At 36.2% G+C, this 24,675-nt stretch overlaps 1 protein-coding gene across 1 annotated transcript in view; it reads right to left on the bottom strand.

Annotated features, from left to right (window-relative positions):
• Window positions 1-240: 240 nt before the first annotated feature.
• RFX3 (regulatory factor X3) overlaps window positions 241-24,675 on the bottom strand; it is a 200,280-nt gene continuing 175,845 nt past the window's right edge. The window contains exons 14-16 of the mRNA XM_044656716.1: window positions 18,399-18,552; window positions 1,851-1,893; window positions 241-479 (exon numbers count right to left, since the gene is read on the bottom strand). Coding sequence (XP_044512651.1) covers window positions 241-479; window positions 1,851-1,893; window positions 18,399-18,552 — 436 coding nt within the window. The remainder of the gene's footprint in view (window positions 480-1,850; window positions 1,894-18,398; window positions 18,553-24,675) is intronic.

Below are 24,675 nucleotides of genomic sequence, written 5' to 3'. Positions count from 1 at the left end.
TCTTGACACCTGAAACTAAGAAAACTCTTCATATTGAGAGGCAAATGATTTGTTTACAAAAAAATTAAACAGACCTGGCAAAAATACATACACCCATTCCATTTCACAACTCCGAAAAAAGGTAATGTTCAGCACAGATAGAATTTGACAACAGTCGACCTTCAGGCTTATTCTTTTGTCAACGTAAGCCCAACATCACCAGGGTTAAATAGAATCTGGAAAAATAAGCTTTAATATTTGTTAGACTGCAGTATAGGTGTTTCCAGTGGCGCTGCACTGTCTGATAGTCTGAGTACTTGTGACAATGTGCTCGTTGTGAATGGGATTCAGAAGATTCTGCTGTACCCCACTCTCGAGGACTGGCTGTAGGCAGCCCACCTGAAATGCCTGATTCAGCTCTGTTTTCTCCCTTTTGGCTTGAGGCTCTGCAGAATCATCCAGTTCTTCATCTATTTCGCTTTCAACTTCACTGCCTTCGTCTGTACAAACAAACAAGCATGAAGACAAGAGCCAACACAAGGGCTAAAAAAAACCTTTCAGTCTTTGGATCATAAGCTAAGGGGCCCCAGTCAACAGAGACATTGAAACAACAGCAAGGAGAAAAGGATTTCCTCACACCCCACTCAGAGGAACCAAATCAATTGGGTTCTCCAGGTGGATTTATCTCCATTACTGTTAAGTGGATCCTACAGTGGCCATTTAAAACATCATAGAGAACACAATTTAATAATCATTTTCTGCGTGTTAACAACCTGGTTGCTGTTTCCTAAAAGACAGGTGGAATCATGTTAAAATAAACATCCAGGATATCCTCGAAGGGGAGAAGATACCATAGAAGAGCCACATTTGGGGTGTGAGGTGAATACGGGAGAATCAGTCCTCTCCATTCTACCTTGGGGATGGGGGGGATATGTTGGAATGGGATAGGGATGGGGTGGGGCAGGGGGCACTTTGGGGAATAAAAACTAATCCAAGAGTTTCTTTTTTATGTTTTATTATACTTTTTATATTTTATAAACACCAGAAGCAGAAGCCACTTTGTCTTTTATGGAATGCCTCCCGAGGTTATTTGTAATACAGAACTCTCTCACCCGAACTGAGGCTAAGACTCATCACCCCAGTTTACCGTACCCTAGAGGTGGCCATAAATTTGATGGGTAATTGCTCTAGTATCTACATTTATGGCCATCTCTAGGGTACATTAAACTGGGGTGATGAGTCTTGGCCTCAGTTTGGGGAAGAAACTGTACTATAGGTAACTCAGGGTAGTAGCCCATTAGAGATGAAGTGTTCTTGTTCATTAATATTCTGGCTCCATTAGTGGGATAGTAATGAAAAGTGCATTGTATTTTTACATTCTATTCTTAGAAAATTCTCTAAGACTAGGCTTTAGAGCATTGTGTTGTTATTGGGACTTTCCTCATTGAGAGTTTTAAATAAAATTATGGGTTCAATTTTTGCGTTCATGTTGCATGTGTGTTGTGAGTGTGTGTGTATAAATTATAAGGACAAAAATGAATAATGTAAAGTTCAAAGACATTTTATCTAAGAAAAGGCAGTATGTTATAGAATAAGGAGAGCTGGATTGTGAATAGGAAATCACATAACCTACCCAGGTCTCAGTTTCTTCAACTGTAAAATTAAGTGGTTGGGCAATAGGGATCTCTAAGTTCCCTTACAACTCTAAAATTCAGTGAATCCAACATCCTTTTAAAGGAGAAAAGCCTAAACCTTCTGTAGTTTAATTTTCTAAAAAAAATAAGGCAGTATAGACAAATTCTATATTTTTTCTACTTCTAAAAGAATATCGCAGCCAAGAAAATATTAGTATAATATTTTAAAATATTTACCTTTATCCATATTTCCAGGGGATACAGCATTTAAATCACCAAACTGCAAAACAATAGGCATTTATAGAATAGTCAGCACAAAACAGAATAAGAAATAAAAGATATTCTTTATATCATCTTTGAAAAAATGTCAAAATTGTTAAAGTTGAATTTACAACTAAATATCCATTTGGCAGAACTAACCATTTTGTAACAAGGTAAATTATAAGTTTTTCTATTCTTTGTTTTTGCTGGTCTGTTTTGCACTTTAAAAATTATGTAGAGATCAGGATCCATTAACTCAAATTCTTCAGATTAAGATGAATATTCTAATGAATTCTGGAAAAGATTGGACCAAGTAAGATATTCCAGGCTCAAAATAAGCAAGCAACCCTCTAACCCTATATCTTAATTAATCACTGGAAAATTAACCACTCAAAAATCTCTCTCCATTAAAGAAAGCCAATATAGTAGAACATTAATTTTTAAAACCTTTCTTTTTTTTATACTAATGAAAAGCCTGTTAGGGAATTAACATGGTTAGAATAGTAGAGGTTCTTAATCTAGGGTAGATGTGTTTTAGGGGGTCTGTGAACTTGTATGGGAACAAGTAGATTTTTATTTTCACTAACCTTTGCCTTCTTTTGTATTCCTATGCATTTATTTATTTTTTAAAAAAAAACATTACTTGGAAAAGTGGTTGCTAGAGAGGTCATCAGATTGCTTAAGGGGTCCAAAACGCACAAGAAAGGCTAAGAATCTCTGGTTTAAAAGCTTATGAAGGTGTTAATTTGGATCTCTTTTTTACCATGATAACTTGTTACTAAGATTCAATAAAGGGATACATTTTTAAAAGTGCCTGTAACATCACCAGTGGAAGCACAAGGGTTTGAGACAATGGAGAAAACATTATGGAGATAACCATATAATAAGTTCTCTGCTAGGATTTTCAGCCAGACATATTGACTAAGTGCCTGCTACTTGCAAAGCACTGGCCTGTGGTATTGGGGAAACAAAAGTGGAAAATGACACATTTTGAGTCATCTCCTTAACATTCTTAAGTGAGAAAACACACTTGGAAGTCTGGGAACAAAGACTATTAAGTGAACAACTGAGCAAGAATCTGACACAACAGAAGGATCACAGAAAGAAAACCTTTGACTTAAAAGTTTTCATGTTTTGAGTACTAAGAGATTTTAAAATCTGAATATTTGTTTGTCATTACCAAAAATCCAGATCTCCTGACCAGTTTATAAATGGATTTGTTTGATGAAAATATGGAGGTTTCAACTTTTAAATTTACATGATCTGATGTGTCTCTCTCTGCCAGGGTGTACTCTGAAATAATAAGGCTCATTTCTAAACAACACCTAGGGTTTATATGTTCCAATTAATGGTGGACATAAAACTCACTCACTCATTTATTCACTAACTGTAACTAACTTGAGAGTCCATACATTTGAGTAAGGATTATCCAAGACATTTTTGGAACTCTTGAAATTGCCTTCAGGGCCAATTTATAAATGGCACAAGATGAATCAACTTTTATTAATTTGTAGTTAGTTACACCTGGGTCTTCACCCTCAGGTGGTAAAATCTTACTTACTTGATCACTTATTATAGCCATAAGATTTAGTTCTTAGTTTTTAACTGCTTCCAAAAATCAAGTCAACTCTGGTTAGTTAGCTGTTACCTATATTCATGACTGTCCACCTTCCATCTCTATGCCCTTCCCCAGGTAGGTCTCCATGCCTGGAATGCACACCTTCCTTACCTCTAATTAATAGGATTCCCAGCTTCCTTCAGAGCATAGTTCAGTTCCTACCACCTACCTATAATGAGGCTTTTATTAATTCTCCTGCTTATTAGTACTCTCTTGCTTCTGAAACTATTTTGTATTTTCCTGTGTAGATATCATCTCTATCCAACAAAATGTAAGTTCTTAAATGGGCCCTTTAATTTTTGCCTCTCATTCCTTCACACAGTGCATTGACACACAGAAAGGCTTAAGAAAGACTGATTAGATGGAAATGAATCCTGAAAGGATGCACATTTGCCACTGAGTATATCTGAAAGAATGTATTCCAGGTTCTCTCAAAAGTGCTAAGATGGAGAGCCACAGAGGTCTGAAGCTGTTGCAGGCAGGGAGAGATGTTGACAACTCTCATTCAATTCACCTATCTGACTTCATATACACACACACACACACACACACACACACACACACACACATATATGTTAAAAGAAATTGGCCACATTACTCCAGAGTTGCACCTGGTTAACTAAATAGTCAGAAATTCTGAGTTGTTCCTGTTCATTGGGGTCACTTATTGTGATCATGACAACCAACTCAGACAGAGCAGCATTTCTGGGAAACTTGAATTAGATGAGGGCCTGATTTCTCTAACCATGAGCAGACAAGATAAGAAATGAATAGGAGGGGCTGTTGGTTTATAGTGCCAGTTTCTGCTGAATATTTAGTCTTTTGAGGATTATGGGCAGAAAAATTCTAAAGCAGGGAGGGCTACTTGGCATGGATGTATTTCTTTCATTGCAAGGATATTCTTGATGGGCAATTCAACTGAAATGGATTTCAGAGGAAATCCTATCTACCTGTTCTAGACTACTGACTACCTGTGTGACCTCAGACAAGTCACTTTACCTTTCTGGGCTTTAGTTTCCTCCCTCGTAAAATAAGGGGGCCAATTAGATGATGCCTCTAAGATCCTTTCTAGCTCTGTCTATGATTCTCTGAACTCAAGTGATGGGGGAAATTCATTCCCTTCTGAGGTAGACTATGTCCCTTTTAGCCTACAACATTGCTACAAAAGCTGAATGCATCTGTAACTTGCTCTTTTCTCAGAACATTTTTCTCAATGCTTTGCGTGAAGGCACTACTGGCATGCTTATTAGACTGACAGAGAACATCAAATTGGGAGAGATAGGTAATAGGTTAGATGGCAGAATCAGGATTCAAAAAGATCCTGACAAGGCTAGAGATGGGCTAGTTATAGTAAGAGAGAATTTAATAGACCTCGACCTAAAGTCTTTCATTTGGTTTCATGGGTCATGAAACCATGTTATTGCTTCATTCTTCCATGACAAAATCAGGATCCAAATTATAATGACATTAGGATGGGAAATCTAATAAGGTGAAATGTCATAATGAGAATTTTAAGATTTATCTCTAGGCTCTGACAATTAACTGCATACATACGAGATGGGGGAGGTAGAACTATAAAATAGTTTTATATCAAAATTACCTGAAACACAAGCTCAATAGGAGTCAACATTGAAAAAAAAAAGGAATGCGTTCTTCAAAAAGATGATGATGGTTGAGAGGATTCAGCATCAGTTTTAAATCCCCATGGAAGGGGCTAGATGGAGGGCATCACACTGACTACTATAGAATTTATGATTTAAATTTGATGTATATGAAGAATGTTATCACAGTTTCCTCTGGGAAATCTTCAGAAGCACACATCTTTTCCATTCATTGGAACAGAGAACAATTGGTATAATTGAAAAGAATGTATAGTAAAAGTGGTCTTTTTTTTAAAGGCACAGACACACAACTAGAATAATGTATATTAAGATATATAACAATTATATATAGTCAGTAATTTAGAAGATTTTTTGAGGTTGGGAATGGGAAGTATGAAATAGAGACTAAATATTTCAGATGGATACCAGTACTTCAAAAGAAATCTGGCCAATAATATTTTCATAAATATTATGTAAATCTCTCTTACAGATATTTATTTTATGTTTTCATATTGTCCCAAATTAAATTATTTCATTACATAATGAGATGATATTTAACATTATAATTTCTCTTACTACTAATACTAGTTCACTGGTTTAAACGTCTATAAATGTGTTAGAATGGCATAAAGTAGGTAGGAATGTTTGTTTATATTTACTGTACACTTGCTTACCACATCTATGGAGAGGGAGCAGGGTGTAGTGGAAGGACAGTTAGACTTGGAAGCAAAAGAGATCTGTGTTCAAATCCCAATTCAGATACTTAGTATATGACCATGGGCAAATCACTTAACCTCTTTGAGTCACCTAGCTAGTGTAAATATAGTCCTCAGTTTAAAGAGAAGGTACCTTAGGCTCAGAGAAATTAAATTACATCTATCCAGGGGCTCACACCTGGTCACTGTCAGAGCTATTATTGGAATGTAGGCATCCTGGCTCCACTAGGTTTCTATTGTTGTTTTGCAGTTGTATACGTGAATATATGCATGGGTGTATACATAAATACACACACACACACACACACACACACACACACACACACACACATATATATATATATATATATATATATAGGAACACATGTATATTTTGTATATACAGACAGGTGTGTATATATGTATGCATACATATATTTAAGTCAGCTTCCTTTAGTGATCATCCTTTCTCAGCTATCAGTGTGATATTGTGGAAGAAGCACTGGAGTTAGAAGTCTTGAATTATCACCTCAGTTCTGGTATATAGAAGCTGTGTGGCTTTGGGTAAGTCACTTAGCTTCTCTGATATTCAGTTTCCTCATTTGTAAAATAAATGGGCTAAGGTAGATCTTTAATCTTAAGAACCCTCTGAGATCTATGACTTTAAACTTATCACTTTCAAAGGAAAAACAAATTAAAAAAATAAAGATGCCTATAGAAATGTCTGAATTAATTTCTAGCCTTTGGTTGTGACAGAGTGCTCTTTATATTTTAATTTTAGCTATTAATTTTTATATACTTCACTATTCCAGTCATTCTACCCCCACCCTTTCCACAAGTTCTTTATTATATATTCCTTTCATTCTAGCTTGTTAAAGATTTAATTCAAGTCTAGCTATGAATGTCTGGTTAAGATCTAATTTATGTTTATGTTCCTTCTCTAATGTTTCCGTTTTCTTTTCTAATTGACTTATTTTCTCCATTCTTTTTTGGTTGTTTGTGTTTTGCAAAGCACTGAATTAGTTTGCCTCTGATTACCACTTTGGCTATAGCCCAAAGAATACTGTTGGATTCCTTGTAATTCTGTGATTTATTTGTCTGAATGTTAAAAAAAAACAACAAATCCAAACTGTCTACAGGCTATTCCTCCTCCTCCTCCCAGCACTTTCCAATACAACGTCATTAAATCCTTCATGACCCTTTATTTAATTTGTTAGGTTATCTTTAATTAACATTTTTATATTGCTGTCATCTAAAAAAAATGAGTGGGCCTAATTTCATATTTTATCATTTAATTTAAATTCAAGTCAGTTTAACCATTTCTTAAACACCTACTATGTGCAAGGCACCAACAAAAAAAAAAAAACCTGTTCTCCTTAAAGAAATGGGGTGTGAGGATGAGAAGGGGAGGGTTAGATACAGAATACGCACAAGCAAGTACAGTACACGATAGTTTGAGGAGAGTGTATTAGTATCTGCAGAGCCCAGGAAAGGCTCCATTGGAGAGGAATCTGAACAAAACTGAGACTCGAAGGGAGAAAAGGATTTTGAATGGCAGAATTAAGGAGGGAGTGCATTCCAAACATGAGGAAAAGCCGACATGAATGGAGAGAGACAGGAGGAAGAATGATGAATGAAGGGAACAATCAGTAGTACAACTTGGCTAGTACTTATGAGTATATGAAGAAGTATATGAACCTGTGAGTATAGAAAAAGAACAGAAATAGGAAATGAGGCTGGGAGGGCCAGATGGCAGAGGCCTTACATTCCAGGCTAAAGAGTCAGGATTTTATGCTGGAGATAAAAGGGAAGTCACTGGAGATCTTTAAGAAAGTGAGTGATAAGGTCAGGTTTGGGCCTTAAGAAGGCTCTTGGCAGTGAGTGGGAGGATAGAGGGGAGAAAAAAGAAGCTGAAATTAGGGAGACTAATTAGAAGACTATTTCAGGCCTGGTGAAAGGTGATGGATACCTGAACTTGGTTTCATTTTGTTAATTGCTTGGTGAATACACATGAAAGGGATGGATGAGGGAGATTGTAGATATAGACCATGTGCAATCGAGTCTATGGAAGGGGATGAATGGGAGAGGGAACAAACAGTCAGGGAGAGCCCAAGGTTATGGGCCCAGGTATGTGGGAGGATGGTAGTAACCTTAATGCATACAAGGAAGTTTGGAGGAGAATTCAATTTAAGGAGGAAGTGGGGAATAATAAGTTTTGGATACAAAAGGTTTGAGATATCTATGAGACATTCAGGAGTTGTATGGTAGTCAGCTGATGATGTGAAAATGGAAATCAGGAGATTGGGAATGGATTTATAGTTTTGGCAGTCATCTATATGGAGATAATAGTTAACCCTATTGATATTACTTCAGATCATTTCAGAAAGGAGTAGCAAGAAAAAAGAAGCTGAAATTAGGGAGACTAATTAGAAAACTATTTCAGGCCTGGTGAAAGGTGACAGATACCTGAACTTGGTTTCATTTTGTTAATTGATGATAATCCAGTAAAGATGTCTCAGAAAAACAGGTAGGAGGACCAAGAGAGTAGTGTCAAAGAAGCCAAGAAAAGAGAGCATACAGGAGGTGAAGGAGAATGAAGACTGAGAAAAAGCCACTGGGTTTATCAGTTAAATTATTGGAGTCATGAAAAGATGGTCTAAATTACTAATGACAGAGAGGCAATATGGAACAGTGAATAGGGAGCTGGTCTTGGAGCCAGGAAGACCTGACTTCAGGTCTCAGCTCTGTCATATATTGGCTGTGCTACCCTGGGCAAGTTGTTTAACTTCTCAGTGATCTAGGTAGCTCTCTAGGTTGCAGAGAAGGTGCTGGCTTCATCATTGAAATCACATGTCAGTCTCTATTGCCATCTCTATCTCTAATAAGAAAAATACAAATTAAAATAACATGCCACAGGTTTCACAACATTTCAAATCAAATTCACAAAGAACATAAAAAAATAGAAACGGGCAAGTTAAGGGCTTTGGAAAGACAGAAACTAATATTCTTTTGGTGTAGCTATGTATTTATCTATTCATTTTGGAAAATGATTTGGAATTATGTAAGAAACATCACTTAAATTGCACATACCATTTAACTCAATAATTCAATTGTGGGAAGCCAATAAGAGAACAGATAAAAATCTGAGTCTCCTCTTTTGACCCCTTTTGTGATCCTTGTGATTTCTTGTTGAAAAGTATTGTGGCCTTATTGAAAAGCTTTACATTCCTAGCAAACCTGAATTTAAAGGGTTAACACTGTTCCCCTTTAACCAGGAATGCTGCTGCCAAGGCCAAAATCTTAGCAAGGGGGCAATTCAACCCTGAGAAATATACTCCCAACTTGGCTTCCTCATAAGAAGCCAGTCAAAATTCAGCCTTGGCCTTGGTCTATTCTGAAGTCAATGTTTTATGTTTTGATGTGACATAATTTGTAACTTCTGCGCATCTGCAAAGTTTGGGGGGTGTTCTTTTGTGTGAAATGAGTCTTGAAATATATATAATAAACTCCATGCTCCTGGAGCCAGAGCTAGAAGCATGAGGGAAAAGACAACTCCCTTGTCCAGTCCTTATTTCCTTATCAACTAAACTGTCCTTATCAGATTATCAGAGATGATAAAGAGATCTAGACACTCCACTACTGGAAATGAGGTAAAAGAGAAAAGAAAGGTTTTATATATATATGTATATATACATATATATATATATATCTCAAAAGATTTAGAGCAGCACTTTTTAATGTATCAAAAATGGATGAAAAGTAGGTGCTCATATATGTGTTATATATTATATATCATATATACACACACACATTTCCTTTCTCCTCCTATTGATATTATTCTGATTTTCTATGAAATTTTCATTTCTGCCTTCCCTCTGACTTCACACATAGACCATTCTGTATTGTACTTTCATAATGCATTGATCCCTCTCAATTATGTATTAGAGATACCATGGCATAGTGGATGGAGGTTCAGCTTTGGAAGCAAGAATGCCATCTCAGATCATATTAGTTGTGTGACCATGGCTAAAAGTTGCTTCTCAGTGACTTAGGCAATTTTTGAATACTCTTAACTTGCAGAAAAGTGCTGATTTGCATCATTGGAAGGAATTTCCACACTAGGAGTTACCCTAGAGACCAGTGAAATCAGAGGTCTGGATGCTCCCCTCCCCTAAGTACATTTTGTAACCATCTGTTGGTGCCATCAACCCTTATTGTCAGACTAAAGACTACTTTAGGGTACAGGCAATATCTTGTTTAAACATTAAGTTCTGTAGGCTGAAGGTGCTTAATAAATTGAAGAGGAAACACAGAACTTTCTGACTATGATTTTTATAGAATCCTTTTCATATTTTCAACAAAAATGTAACTAAAAATTAATGACCCAGCTTTGGTAATAAAACTCAGTATTTGAAGTTTCTTATGCCACACATTTAGACAAAGTATCATGAAATCAGCTCTACTCTTAATCTTTATGATCAAGGAAGCAGGCAATAACAATTTTATTCCTATTTTGGGTGGGGTTTTAAATGGTGAAAGTGTTTTGTGGTGGGAAAGACAGCTAAATAATCTAACTCCCTAGAGTTGTATTAGTCTGCTACAATGAGCTCTCACTTGGCTCTTACTCTCTCTTCCTTTCCAACACAATCAGCTATTATATCTAGAAGGAATAAAAAGCCCAGGTTAGGAATGCCAGCCCAAAGTACTGGGGCTCTCCTGGTTTTATATGTTGGTTAAAAGCAGAATTGAGATGGGGAGATCATTTGGTTGCCTCTTTAGGGCAACTTGAAGCAACCATCTCTCTTTGCTTTCCCATACCAACTGCCTTGCCTCCTTGCTTGTGTTAGCACTTACTTGTGATTCTCTTGAGCCCTACCACTTCATTTTTTAAATCATGGTACTGTGGTAGAAAACTACCATCAAGCTTCCATAGACATTTTGAACAACAAACATGAATTCCTTCCTGTCAACTTAGACTTTCTTTGCCCAATATACTTCAGCATGGATAAAATATTTGTCAATGGTTTGATGGCAGCAGAAGTAAAAGCAGAAAGGATATCTTTTAAGACCACCACCTAACCAAGCACCATTTTTTCCTCCATTGGCAGCAGGTGGTAAAACCCTTCATGAGACTAAAGTGTACCCTCCAGGGTAATGTGTGCCTACATAGTAAAGCAGGCACTAGGTGGAGCTGTCAGTCCTTAGTCTAAGACTTAAGGATATTTCTCCAAAACTGAGTCCCCTCATTAGGCAATGCAGATAACCAGAAAGCCACCTGGAGGGACTAGAAGAGCCCCTTCCTCCCTCTGGTAGGCAGAAAATCAGATGGTGGGTTTTTTTGGACAGAAGGGGGGCTAGAAATTTGTCTTAGAACTTGGCATTCATCAGCTCTTTTAATTCCCTTAAATAACTTGAATGTCTTAAATTTTAGTTTTTCTTCTCTCTAACTCCACCACTTTTTGAGAACACGGACCCATAGGGTTTAACAGCCAGAGAGGACCATACACCGACCGACCTATTCAACGCCACCATTTTAATGATAAAGTTACTATGATTCAAGGAGGGTGATTTTTTACAAATAGTCAAAGTCAGGAATCAAACTCAGATATCTGTCTCAGAGCTGATCAAATGATTAACAAACATTTATTAAATACTCTATGCTCGGCACTGTGCTAAGAGCTGGAATCAGTGTTCGATCCACTATATATACTACTGATTTTCCCACCTGCTTCTGATAGGCATATCCCATCTGGAGGGGGTTACTCTTTTCCCCCCTATAGGTATCTATTCTCCAAGGGCAGACATGGTTAATGCCCAGCCTCCTAACTGACGGGCAACTGGAGATTTAACACCAATTAGGACCTCTGTTGACTAGCACACCTTCAGGCCAAAGTTTCTCCATCCCTCTGAGAGGAGGCTGCGGCACCGAGCCAGAAGTGTTGAGAAGCTGGTGAAGGAAGCTAACAAGCCCCTAGTGCTGAGGCACTACAGGGATATGGCATGTGACCTGGACATGACTGCACAGGCCCTTTTCTGAAATTCGAGAGGAGGGAAGAATGGGATAAAAGGCATTGAGGAACATTAAAAAAAAAACAACCACAAGATGAAGTTTCAGGACTACAGCTTAGGATCTGGGTTTGTGTACATTTCAGACAGTGCAGGTACATTTGAATTACATTCCACACTCATAAAGTGAGAACTATTGATGTAGCATGCCCCATCCCAAAGAGACAGGTCAATTGCTTTGCTGATTTGCTTAGTACCCTGGATTCTGATTTAGTTTTTGGAGACCTGATTTCTAGTGTCCATTCTGCTACAGAGCAGCTGTGTGGCTACTGTTAAGTCACTTGGTCTCCTGGGTCTGTTTCCTCGCCTGTAAAATAAGGGAGTGAAATGGCATGAGCTAGAAGCGCTTGTTCTGCTATGAAAAGTCTGTATTTGTTGTGTTTCTCAAAGCAGTGTCTACCTGTACCTCTTCTACTAGACAGGGGGAGACAGATGCAGATGCAGATGCAAATGCAAAAGCAAAATACTAATAGAAAATAGAAAAAATAGAAAAATAATAGAAAAATTAGTTTCTATTTGACTTTGATCCATGGATGGTTGTGGAAGTGGTAAAGGGTGTGAACCTTTTGTTATATGGTAGTAGAGTTAGTTTCCAAAGTATGTTTTGCTTAGGCAAATGCTCAAATGAGTTTCCAGTTTCAAATTCATTTGCACATATTGGCCAAATGGAACAGTGAGAGGGGAGGCAATTCAGCGGAATGCAAAAAGTAATTTTGGAATAGAATTATGGGGAAGTTCAATCCACAAACACTCACTGTACTATAGGGAATGCAGAAGAGTCACATGGTCATAGAGTTGGAACCCTAAAATCAAACTATTTACAGAGATAATTTTCAAAGATGTTACATGTGGTGAGGAAACCATCTACTGATACTTTCACTTCTGGCAAAGGCCTCTCACAGCTTCTTTGCTATCTTAAGAGCACAAGCAACTTTCCTTTGGAAACCATAGTCAGGGTGGGGGCTTTGGGAAAAACAGAATTATTCAGACAGCAATCTGAATTCTATATAATCACAGTCATAATTCATTCCTGTCAATTCTCCCATTTAATTCAATGCAGCAGGTAATTATGGAACAGTCATTACATGCTAAAATAAATAAATTATTCCATATGCAATTCTTAGTATGATCCTTGACTACAATGGCCTAATAACCATTGAACTGGCTTTCTTCAGATCCGATTTTCCTTGAAAAATCCAACCTTATTTAACCCAATTCAACTAAATGAATCTTTTTTTGTTCTATGGAATATCATTAAAAAAATCCTATTTCTTTGTGATCACTTTTATCACACTTCTTAGCTTCTATGGGTTTTGGTCTCTTTTAAAATGGCTGCACTAAAAATGCACTGGTTTGATTTTATTTTATTCTGGTTCTGAAATAAATGGCAAAACTTTGTGGCTAGATCACAAATCATTTAATGTGACTAAACTGAAAGTTTTCTTCATAGATGAGATCCTACTTGCCCACAGAATTCTGTAACTTTCTATTAGAATGTCGATTTTTACACTGATAATCAAGGTTTCAATAGTGAATGTATAAGTTCAGAACTAGAGAATCTTGCATCATTTGCCACAGTCTTTTTCTTTTGCAGATGAGAAACCAAAGTCCCGAGAGATTAAGTGACTTGCTTAAGCTTGTTAGTGGGAGGAGTGAGACTAGAACCCAGGTCTCCTGAGTCAATCTAGTTTTTTAAATGGAAAGTAGCAATTGTACTTTATCCACATTGCCATGATACCTGCATATAGCTTCGGTGCAACATCACAGAAACATTAAAAACTTGGATTAGTAGATACAAATATAAAGGGCTTCCAAGGCATATTTTCCCAAGGTAACCATGTCTTCAAAAGTAGTGTTCTTAAATACCTTCACTTTTTTGAGTTGTGTATGTATAATTAAAGTCAAATGTTTTTTACATGACAGTAAACTTATATTTATAGTCTAAAAGCCCAGAAAGTTCAACTAGTGATAATTTTTCTGCTCTTCTTAGAAAAGAAAGGGAAATTGACAGATAAACACAGTTATCAGGGATTTATTTTTCAAAAAAAAATTTCAGGGCATATTATCAAATCAATATAGATTCAGTCCAATCTTTCACACCTCCTATGTGATTACTGCTGTATAATAATAGCTGATGTTCATAATTATAACCCTGAGGTCTTGCAAAACCAGGAAGTGACTTCTGAGTCATTAAAAAAAGATTAGATTGTGTTTAGTATAGTTCTGCATTAAGTAGATTTCATAAGTGCTATTTTAAAAATTGGTAATGCATATGTGCTATATATACATGGTGAGACTTACCCAAAACACTAAATTATCCAGAACATCACGGGTTCTAGATAAATGGGAGTTTGCTATCTTTGTTTTTTTTAAAATAGTTAAAAAATTACAGGGATGAATTTTTATCAGTTTCCTTAGAGTTTTCAACATCTTGTTTAAAGGTGAGTTTTCTACCTTTTTATATGCAAAAGCTGTTAGAATAAATGCTTTGCATTTTGCAAAAGGTTGCTTTGTTTGAAGTATTCAAGCTCTCTTTATGAGAAATATGAAATCTATGCATCACTCAATAGAAATTATCTTTTGGTTCAGTTTTAAAGGATGGTGAGCGGCTGGTATATATGTCATCACACAGTTAAACAGTGTGTCTTATGACTTATTTAACAGGTGTGTAGACAGATGCAACCTGTTTTTTATATTTTATCCCAACTTTAAAAATTTTCACCATTGCCAGAAGGCCACTGGGCATCTGCACAAAATTTAAACGAAAATAAAAATTTATATAAAATCCAGCAGTAAACAATTTCTTACTCATCTACTTTTCTCCTTATGACTAAAAAATCCGAACAAACGGAATTTCTCAGATATTTTAATAAGTTGTATAAATGTGGCAGGTGGTCATCTAGAAGAATATTTTTCTTGGGCTTATAAGGCTATTTCTAGTTAGGAGTTTAACAGTATGATGGTCTCTTTTGCCACTGTGGAAAATAAAGATATTACTATAGAGATAAGCATGTTTGTGCTATAATTGTTTTGTAGAAAAGAGATACACACATATGTATTTGTCCTAGCAAAGCTATGTCTAGATAGACAGCCTAGATATTATTGAGAAGTTAGAGTTTGCTTAAATATAGAAAAAAAATTCTTCACTTAAAATTTAAAAATTAGTAATACTAATGAAAATTATTTTTTGAGTTTTTAAAAAATGTTATTCAAGACAAAAATAACTTTTATCACTTAAAGCTTTTTTAAAAGTCAAAGTTTTAAAGAATGTTAACAATTCTTTTTAAATCTCCTTTTTAGAACAACTGCATTTGCCAAAATGATACTGGCCAAGGCAGTTGAGCAAATATTTTCATTTAGATTATAATACAAACTTACTTTCAGGAGAGATCTTGTTTGAATTTTTCCATGTAATAAAACAGTAAAATATCATAGAATAGAAGCAAAGTAGAAAAGGGATTGTCAATAAATTTCTATGCAAATTGCCATTCTGGTGAAAAGTAGGAGCTATGGTTTAGAGAAACCAGTCAGAAAGAATTGAAGAGGGTCTTGTCTTCCCAGAGAAAACATTCTGACTTTTAGTGTCTGAAAAGCTTAGTTTTAGTAGGAGTACTCATTCTGACTGAAAGGTGGCAAGAGAAGTTATTGATATAACCAAATAAAGTAGAGAGTTTTAGAGATTAAAATTAATACCTTGGGCTGCCTGCCACTCAAAAGTGAATGGATTGCTAAGCTGAATTTAGAAGATAATGGATGAACCATGACAAAAGGTGTTTTCACAACATATCCAAGTAGCAGCTTTACTTAAGGAAAAAAATCAGTGATAAATGAAAGTATACATATGAGGAAACACAGATCACTTGGATAAAAACCACAGATGTCACAGCAGTCATAAAATATGGATCTATTCCATGACAATAATAATGTGGAAGATACTGCAATAGGCCTGCGAAGGAGAAGTACAAAAATAATAACAAAATAATCCCCTGTCCTCAAGGAACTTACATTATGGTGAGGAGATATAAGAAATATACAGATGATACAAAGTAAATAAGAAGGGAGAGAACATTAATAATCAGGAGTCCAGGAAGACTCTGTTGAATAAGTCTCAATGTGTCCTAAATATTGAAGAAAAATATTCTGAAAAGGCAAAGATGAGGAGAAAGTCCCTCAGAGATGAAGAGAGACAGAAGATGCAATGTCATATTTGAAGGATGGTTGGAATACAGTGTAAAGAGTAATCATATGAAAAGGGAAGTTTATACCAGATGTAACAGCAACATGGACTTATAGATCACCCAAGTCATATGCTCACTATTGAGGGAGAAGGATAGATGACATCTGGATAAACTAAGTGTTACACTGGTAGTGTCAAGGAATTAAGCGAATGAAAGGAAGGAATCTAGTGCATGGTGGATGTTCTCTATAAAACTTGTGAAAATACATAGTTTAAAAACTGGACAGAATGTGAAGGCATGAATGAATTGTGACTGGCACTTAGGAGAAGTACCAACACCAATAGAATTAGAGCTCCAACAAGATAATATTCAAGAATTATATCATGGTTGAGGTATAAATTCTACTGGAATAACTAAGAAGCAAACTTTCCAAAAGAAAATCCTTACAATACCACCCCCATCTGAAGCTCCATCTTCAGGAGACAGGAAGGACTGAGCTGAGAGCTATTTCTAAAAGAAGTGGAGCAGGTAGCACTGAAAAAGACATATAATGGTAAAAGGGGTATAACACACATACTACAAATATCCAAAGGAGTATGGGAATAAACTCCCACTGCTGACAATAATGGCCATCTGAACTAGAAGACCTGAATGAGCTTTGTTCCTAAGACAGGACAAACTGTTTGAGCTATGCTTTTGAGGTCACTAGGATACTTTTGCTAGTACCCTAGGAATTCAAATGACCTAAGACTAGAAGGGAGTGAGAAAGCTATTTTTTTTCAGATATGGTTTTCAAGGAGGCCTGGTGGAAAGGTATGGGGAAACCAGGAAGCAGTGGCTCACTTATATTTTCTCTGCTCCCCCACCATTGGAGAGCCAATTTGAAGTGAGAAAAGTGACACAGGAGCCAGACAGTAGTGCGAGGCATCAGTTTTCTGTGATGAGACCCAGGGTGTCAAATTAGCCTTAATTGCGACTGGTTACCCTAGCAGCCTTTCTAGCAAGCTGGTCAGTTCTGTAGCAAGAACTTTAAAATCGAGGGGAGTTTTACAGGTCTTTCAACCTCACAAGAGGCATTTAATGCTGAATTTTCTCACATTCTCAGTTTCTGCTTATGTCTCTGCCTCATGTAACAATCTGCCAATGTGTTACAGAAAGTATTGGCACACACAGATAAAACAATGTAATAGTCAATATTGAAATTGTGGTTCTATTTAGTTTTTACCACCTAATGCTGCCTACACAAATATCCTTGGAAGCTGCTAACTCTTCATATTATATAAGCTACTCATGCCCACTTTCTATGTCCCTTTGAGGTATAAGGTAAAGGTATAAGGATCTCTCATCAGGCTTATTCACATAGCATTAATGAGAAGCCCTGTTACCATTACATCCTGTTCATCCTTTTAAAAAGTCCCAGGAGGATTTGATGTGGTTGATCAATATGTCAAGCACACTAAAGGGCATGCTGATTTTAGAAGATGTAGGTTATCCTGGCACTAGAAATTTTGAAATACTTACCTTATATTTAGATAACACTGGCACCTTGATAATCAACCAGGAAATGAAAAAAAAATAACTGAAAACAGAGGCAGGTGGGAAAGGTAAAAACTAAGAGAATTTCAAAGATGATATGGCTGACTCCTAAAACTGAACAACTGCAGTGCTTCTTGCCTAGTCACATGCATACAAATTTGTCTTCTCTTGGGTATATTTACCTTTGGAGAAAAGCCCCAAAGTATATAATTTTGGAGAGAAAAAAACAGTATAAAAAGGCAGTATCTTGAAGCACTACATCAATGTGATCTTTATTTTATGTGGATTGTAATATTTGGAGCAATCATTGAGATTAGTGCTTCAAAAACATAAAATAATGTCATTAAAATAAGAATAATCCACTAATTTTCATTTTCCATCTATTCCTACTTAAGGGCAGGAGTCAAATATATAGCAAAAACATGTATTCTTTGTTTAGTAGAACTCAGGTAGTTACTAATCCAAGTAAAGTATATCAGCTTTCCTCTTGATTATGCTAAATGATCCATGGTTTTATTAACTAACAATTTTTGCTTAGAAATGTTGAAGAACAGATTTTCATTGTCATGCAGATTATTTTGATGAAAGGAATTCTTAATTACTTTGTTTTGTCCTGAGCATGATGAACACACTTTTAGCTCTTTGACACTGAAAAAGGTAGGGTTATCTTTGCTTTACCTTTTTAACTTTAAGTGATTATTTTCTTTCCTGAGTCATAAGTCCTTCTTAGTTCCATCCCACCCTGCCCCACCACCCAACATTTTCAGATAATTGTTGAAATTGGATATCCAAAATGAATAACAGGGTAGAACTCTTCTGGTCTCTCTTACCTCGCCCATGACTGCTATAGGTGTCTCTCCCGTTGCCTGAGCAACACGATGTTCTACTAAGTAAAACATATACTCATCGTAGAGCAGACGGATCAGGTGGAATGAGCCAAAGCTAGCAGCACTGCGCAAGGTGAGATCCCGAATAACCATTGAACTGTTCCAAGAGAAAAGATACACAGGCAACCAATGTTACAGGCAGCCAAAATGACAGTCAACTGGTATGACCCATTTATGGCAGAAACTTAAAACAGATTCTGTGATTGGTGGCCTTTAAAGTGAAAAGGAAAGAATTTTGTTATTGAAAAGTACGGTTGGCTCAGATAGTAGGGTGCTAATGTGGCCTTAGTGGTTGGTTTAATGCTTACTGGGTCATATTGCAGAGAAAATAAAGAACTGTGCTACAGTTCAATATGTCACTCTCTAAATATGATGGGAACTGATAATGATATGAAAGGCACTGTAGAGTGAAGAAAGATAACTGTTTTGGAGTCAGAAGACTTGGGTTTGAGTTCTGGATCTGATTGAGTTTGAACTAAAAAACTTCTAAAGTCCCTTCTAATTTTAGATCCAATAATCATAGCTATTCAAATAATTAAAACTATAATCTGCAAGGATGTTAGTTTTTTCCTACCTTACTCAAGCTAGGTAACATGGTATATTGTCACAACTTGTCAGAATTAAAATAAATTATTTTTGGAAATGGAGAAACACAGAAACATTATATTTGCTCCTATGTATAACTTTCTGGGTAAGCATTTTTTAAAAGCTAAGTCTATTGGCCATAGAAAAGGGCTGGCAGTTATAAGCTCATAGGGTTGAGAGCTGGAAAGATCTTTTGGAATCAACTACTTCAACTTCTTTATTCTATCTACAAAGGAGAAAATTAAGGCCTAGAAAACGGAAGTGATTTGCCAAGGACATACAGCCTTTAGGTAGCAAATCTGGGATTGAAAAAAATGGGACTTTGGAATCTCAATCCATTATTTTTGGGTTAAAGATACAAAGTTACTTAAAAATACCCTAATAAACAACAGAAGGATTGTTTTTGCCTTCTTTCCTATTTCACATCATTCAGACATCTTACTTCTCTATCTACTCCTTTATCTCTATAGCACAGGAAGAAGTGACCCTTTTCCTTGCCAAAGTAAATCCTCCTACACATGAGTGATCCTATCCTTTATTGTCTTTTTTTTCAGAATGTTCCTCCCATATCATGCCCATCCTCTCTCTAACTTTCAATTTCTCCCTATCTCCCAGCTCCTTTCTTACCATCTATAAAACATATCCACTTATCTTTCCCTATCTTAAAAATAACCAAAAAATCAATCTCACTTGATCTGACCATCCCCACTAGACATTGTCTCATAGCTAGCTCTCTTACTCTTCTTGTCCAAATTCCTTGAGAAAGCTATTTACACCACACACCTCTTCTTCTTCTCCCCCCCTCACTTTCTTGTAAACCCTCTGCAATTGAGCTTCTGACCTCATCATTCCAGTGAAACTACCCTTTCGAAAGTTACCAACTGATTAATCTTAATTGCCAAATCTAATAGCATTTTTTCAGTCCTCATCTTCATTGACGCTCTTGATGATCTTTTCTAGGCTTTCATGGCATTGGTCTCTTCTGGTTCTCTTACTTGTCTGACTACTTTTTTTCAGTTTCTTTTGCTGGATCCAGACCATACCTTATGACTGTGGTTCTTTCCTAGGCCCTCTTCTTTTTTCTTTCTCCATTATCTCAGTAATATCATCAGTTTCTATGAGTTCAATGATCATATATATGCAGATGATTCTAACTTCTATTCTGACATTAACTTTTGTCTCAGTTACTGCCTTTCAGACATTTCAATCTGAATATCCTATAAACAACTCAAATTCAACATGTTGACAATAGAACTCATTCTCTTTACCCCCAAACCCTCTACCCTTCCCAACTTTCCTATTAAGGATCAAGAGCTCCATCATCCTCCCAATCATCTAAGCTTGCAACCTCACTGCCAAACTTTACTTCTTACTCTTTTACACCCCCCCTTCCTTCCATATGCACTCTGCCACCAACTCTTCAGCTTTATACCTTTACAGCCCCTTCATACTGTCCTCATCACCTCACACCTGGACAATTGCAATAGCCTGCTGGTTTTTCCATCTGTCTCAAGTTTGTTCCCACTCTAAATCTATCCTTTACTCAGATGCTGAGGTTATTTTCTTAAGGGGAGGCCTGACCCTATTTCTTCACTTCTCTATGAACTCTGTCTGTCTGTCTATCTATCTATCTATCTATCTATCTATCTATCTATCTATCTATCTATCTAATATCTCTCTNCTATCTATCTATCTATCTATCTATCTATCTATCTATCTATCTATCTAATATCTCTCTCATGCATGTACCTAGTTATTTACATGTAGCCTTCCTTGAGGGCAAGGGCTGTTTTTTCATTTTTTTTTTTTTTGTATCTCCAGCTGTTAGCACAATACATAGTAAGTGCTTAATAAAAGCATACTGATTGACTGACTGGATGTGTATGTAGGGAAAGAGCTTAGCCGACAGCTAGGGATATTCCAACGTATAACAACTATATATATGGGATATAAAAACTAGCTCAGAATATTCCAAGTGTTTTGAGTAATTCCTTATAAAAAACCCCTATAAAATGGGTTGTTTAATGTTGTCATACAGCATTTCAGGGCCAGACTTCATTAAGATGCTATTAGTGGTTCTTTAGCCACATCAAACCCATTCCCTAGGATATTTAACTGTTAACCGAGCTTTTTGCAAAATAAAACCCACAAATTTCAGAATTAGTTCTTTCACGTACATATTACTGAGTCCAGATTTTAGAATAGTGTTTCTCCTCTAATAGCTGACAATGCTATAATCATAAATGACTGTAGGGAAAATTATTTAATACTATTGCAGATGCTATCAATTAGTTTTCTTCTGCTGTTACAGAAATCTGAAATCTCTTTATTAGGTCCTTTGTCAATTAAAAATATTTTCAAGAAGAATTAATATTACTTGCATAAATAGGGAGTATTCAGTACTGAACTTTGTAGATAAATGAAAAAATGATCTGATTGTCAAGCACAACATCTCTCTAAAGGTTTAATTTTAAAATAATTCTCAAGCCTGCTATGGCATTACTATCAAATATTTAGAGAAAAGGTCCAAATAGAAAATCAGCTGAGGCAAGGTGTTATTAGTGTTGTGTATTATGTTATTCTCTTCCTGGTGTGTGTCTGCCCTTAGTGTCAAGTATTAAATGACACAATTAGCAGTTTAATTGGAAGCCTATTGTCTGCTTTTGTCTTGTATAAGATATGTTGCAATATTGACTCCATTCAATTTCATGTTGCTAAGTTACTGTGTTCTTGGCTCCCTTTTAGAAGGGAAATGTAATTGTTAATTATTTTATAATGGATTAGAAATATCTTTATGTATTTATCTTTTTTTTTTGCTCATAATATCTAATTTGGAATGCACATATGAATGAGCAGGATGGACTTAGTTCCTTTCTTTGAATACCATCAGAGAGAAGCCACACCCCTTTCACATATAGAGGTAAAGAAAGGCTACCTTTGTCCCCCCTTCAGGGCTTGTATTTAAAGAAATAATAGTGGATGGGGGGGGGAGGTTATAAATTGTAAGGGGTCTGGAAGGGGAAGCTAGTCATAGATAAACCAGCTTCTTGGCTGCTTTCTAAGACAAGGTTATCAGAAAGGTTCAAAGCAATTCAATTTAATAAGCCTAAAGTGTCTACTTCGTACAAATGCTGATGAAGATACAAAGGGAATCCAAAATGTGGTCCCTGCTTTTGAAAGATCTGGATGGCTATGCTGTTGGCTTGTTCTTGCTTAGAATGGTGCCTTGTTCCAGGGCCTAAATAAATAGCCCAGGAAACACATGACAGAGACACTGCTCCAATCATGTCAAGGAAAAGGAGCAACTAATTTAATTTTGGGGGACAGGAGATCTGTCTTTAAGTATTAAGAATTTAAGAGACTGGAGGGTAAAACTAGGAACAAAGGGGTGAAAGTTCAAAAGAGGTGATGTTGAGGTGTTCTATTCTAATAACTAATACTAGTCAAAAGTGTAATGGGCTCCAATATGACTTCCACCATATTGGAAACTTTCAAGCAAAGGCTAGATAACCATTTAACAAATATGTTACAGTGGGGATTGAGGTTTGGATGAGAAAACAAGTGGTATGACTGGGGGGCAGTCTGGTGTAGTGGCAAATTTCCCAAATTTGTAATGAAAAGACATAGGTTCAAATCCCAGTTCCTTGATTTGCTAGCTGTGTGACCATGGGAAAGCCTCTTCCAAATCTACCCAAGAAGTACTTATTAATGTTTTATGTATGCTAGATATTAAGGATAGAAAGAGTCTTCCTCCCGCCTCCATAGCTTTAGAATACTGATGGTTAAAAGAGAAGTTTCAAACAATATTAGAGAAAACTTCTCCCATGCAGTTCTCTTTTTCTGATACTCTATGAATATAACTTACTATTATAATAGATGTCCTTATGAAACAGAGAAAGACAGGTCTGATTCAAAAAACTCTTAAGTCATTGACATTGCCCACCAGCAGGAGGCATGCATCTGCCTGAACCAACCTTTCTTTTTCAACGGCCAGTAACTATAAGCCTTCAAGTCTTTTTGAAATGAAAATAATAACAATAATTGTATCTAATAATAACAAGCCAATTATCTCTAACTCAGAGAGGACAGAGGGCAGACAAGTGATGATCTATTGGGTTCTTATATCTGTAGAGAACAAGAAATACAAGTAATTTTCTTTCCTTTTAAGATACCTGCAATAGATCTCTGTGGAGACTAAGGCTCCAGGGGTGTCACTAAAAGATACCAACTAAATATAGAAACAAAAAAACAGAAAGGAATAGAACTGGCCTGATGTTAACAACATAAGAAAGCAGAAGGAAGGGGAAAAAAACCCCCAACAACTCGTTTTTCTGATATACAGGATTAATGTCACTTCAGTCCCATAGGTTTTTAAAGGAAAAAAATACTTAAATTCTATTTCATCAGTTATCCATGAAGAACATTTTCTACCTATGTGGTTTTCTTGGTGGAAGGAAGGTGGAAGAAGCAAATATTTAGCTCCAGAAAAATAGAGGAATATCTGAAATTTTCCCATAAGAAAGATGTTACACAAATTGTGGGATTGTATAGGAAATGCAATTACTATCATATAGACACAAAGAGGTTGCTTTTATAATCTTTCAGATATACAGGCAAGACACATTTACTGCCAATGAACATTTCAACAATTCAGTCAGACCTGCCATAGATTTGTTAAGACCTAATGAACACCAAAGTCAGAAAGAAAACTTTTCCCAATCCATATGGACAAAAAGAATGGGCACTAAATCAGCAAATGAACCTATAAAATTCAGTCTCATGCTATAACATAATCTTCAAGGGTTAATCTAATAGAGAGAAAGGTTGGAAGTTTTTCTTTTATTGAAATTAAAGAGCCATAATGTTTGATGGATAATAAAAATACTGCACGAATGGTTAGATAATTTTTACTTTAACTAAACATTTAAGGCTAATCTATTCTTCTTTCACTTGATTGAAAAAGCAATTAAATTCAACTTAAACAATATTTATTAAGCAATTTAACAACATGTATTATTGCAGAGTTCTGTGAGAGGTGCAGAGACACACCTTTTGGAGCTTACAACTGAAGAATCTGACTTTTATTCTTTCTTTTTTTAAACTCTTTCCTTTGGTTTTAAAATCAATACTGTGTTTTGTTCCAAGACAGAAGAACAGTAAGGTCTAGGCAAAGGGAGTAAAGTAACTTGCCCAGGGTCACAAAACTAGGAAGTGTCTGAGGCAAGATTTGAACCCAGAACCTCCCATCTCTAAGTCTGATTCTCAATCCACTGAGCCACCTACCTGACCCTTTTGACTTTCTTTAAAAGTTAAAACCATTGCCACGATAAGGAAGAAATTCCTGGTACAATCTTCTTTTTCTTTTTTTTTAACCCTTATCTTCTCTCTTAGAAGCAATATAAGTATCAATTTCAAGGCAGAGTAATAGTAAGGGCAAGATAGCTGGGGGTTAAGTGACCTACCCAAGGTCACACAACTAGGAAGTGTCTGAGGTCACATTTGAACCCAGGACTTCCCATAACCAGGCCTGGCTCTACCACCCAGTAGCTTTTGTTGTATAATCTCTAAGAAGGTTCAGCCCAAGTCAGATTGTAGTCCTATGAAACAGATGGACTACCAAGTGGGAAAATATAGG

The sequence above is a fragment of the Gracilinanus agilis genome, chromosome 1 (genome assembly GCF_016433145.1).
Source record: "Gracilinanus agilis isolate LMUSP501 chromosome 1, AgileGrace, whole genome shotgun sequence".
Lineage (NCBI taxonomy): Eukaryota > Metazoa > Chordata > Mammalia > Didelphimorphia > Didelphidae > Gracilinanus > Gracilinanus agilis.
The sequence above is the reverse complement of the archived record's forward strand: the minus strand, read 5'-3'. Positions and strand labels throughout refer to the sequence as shown.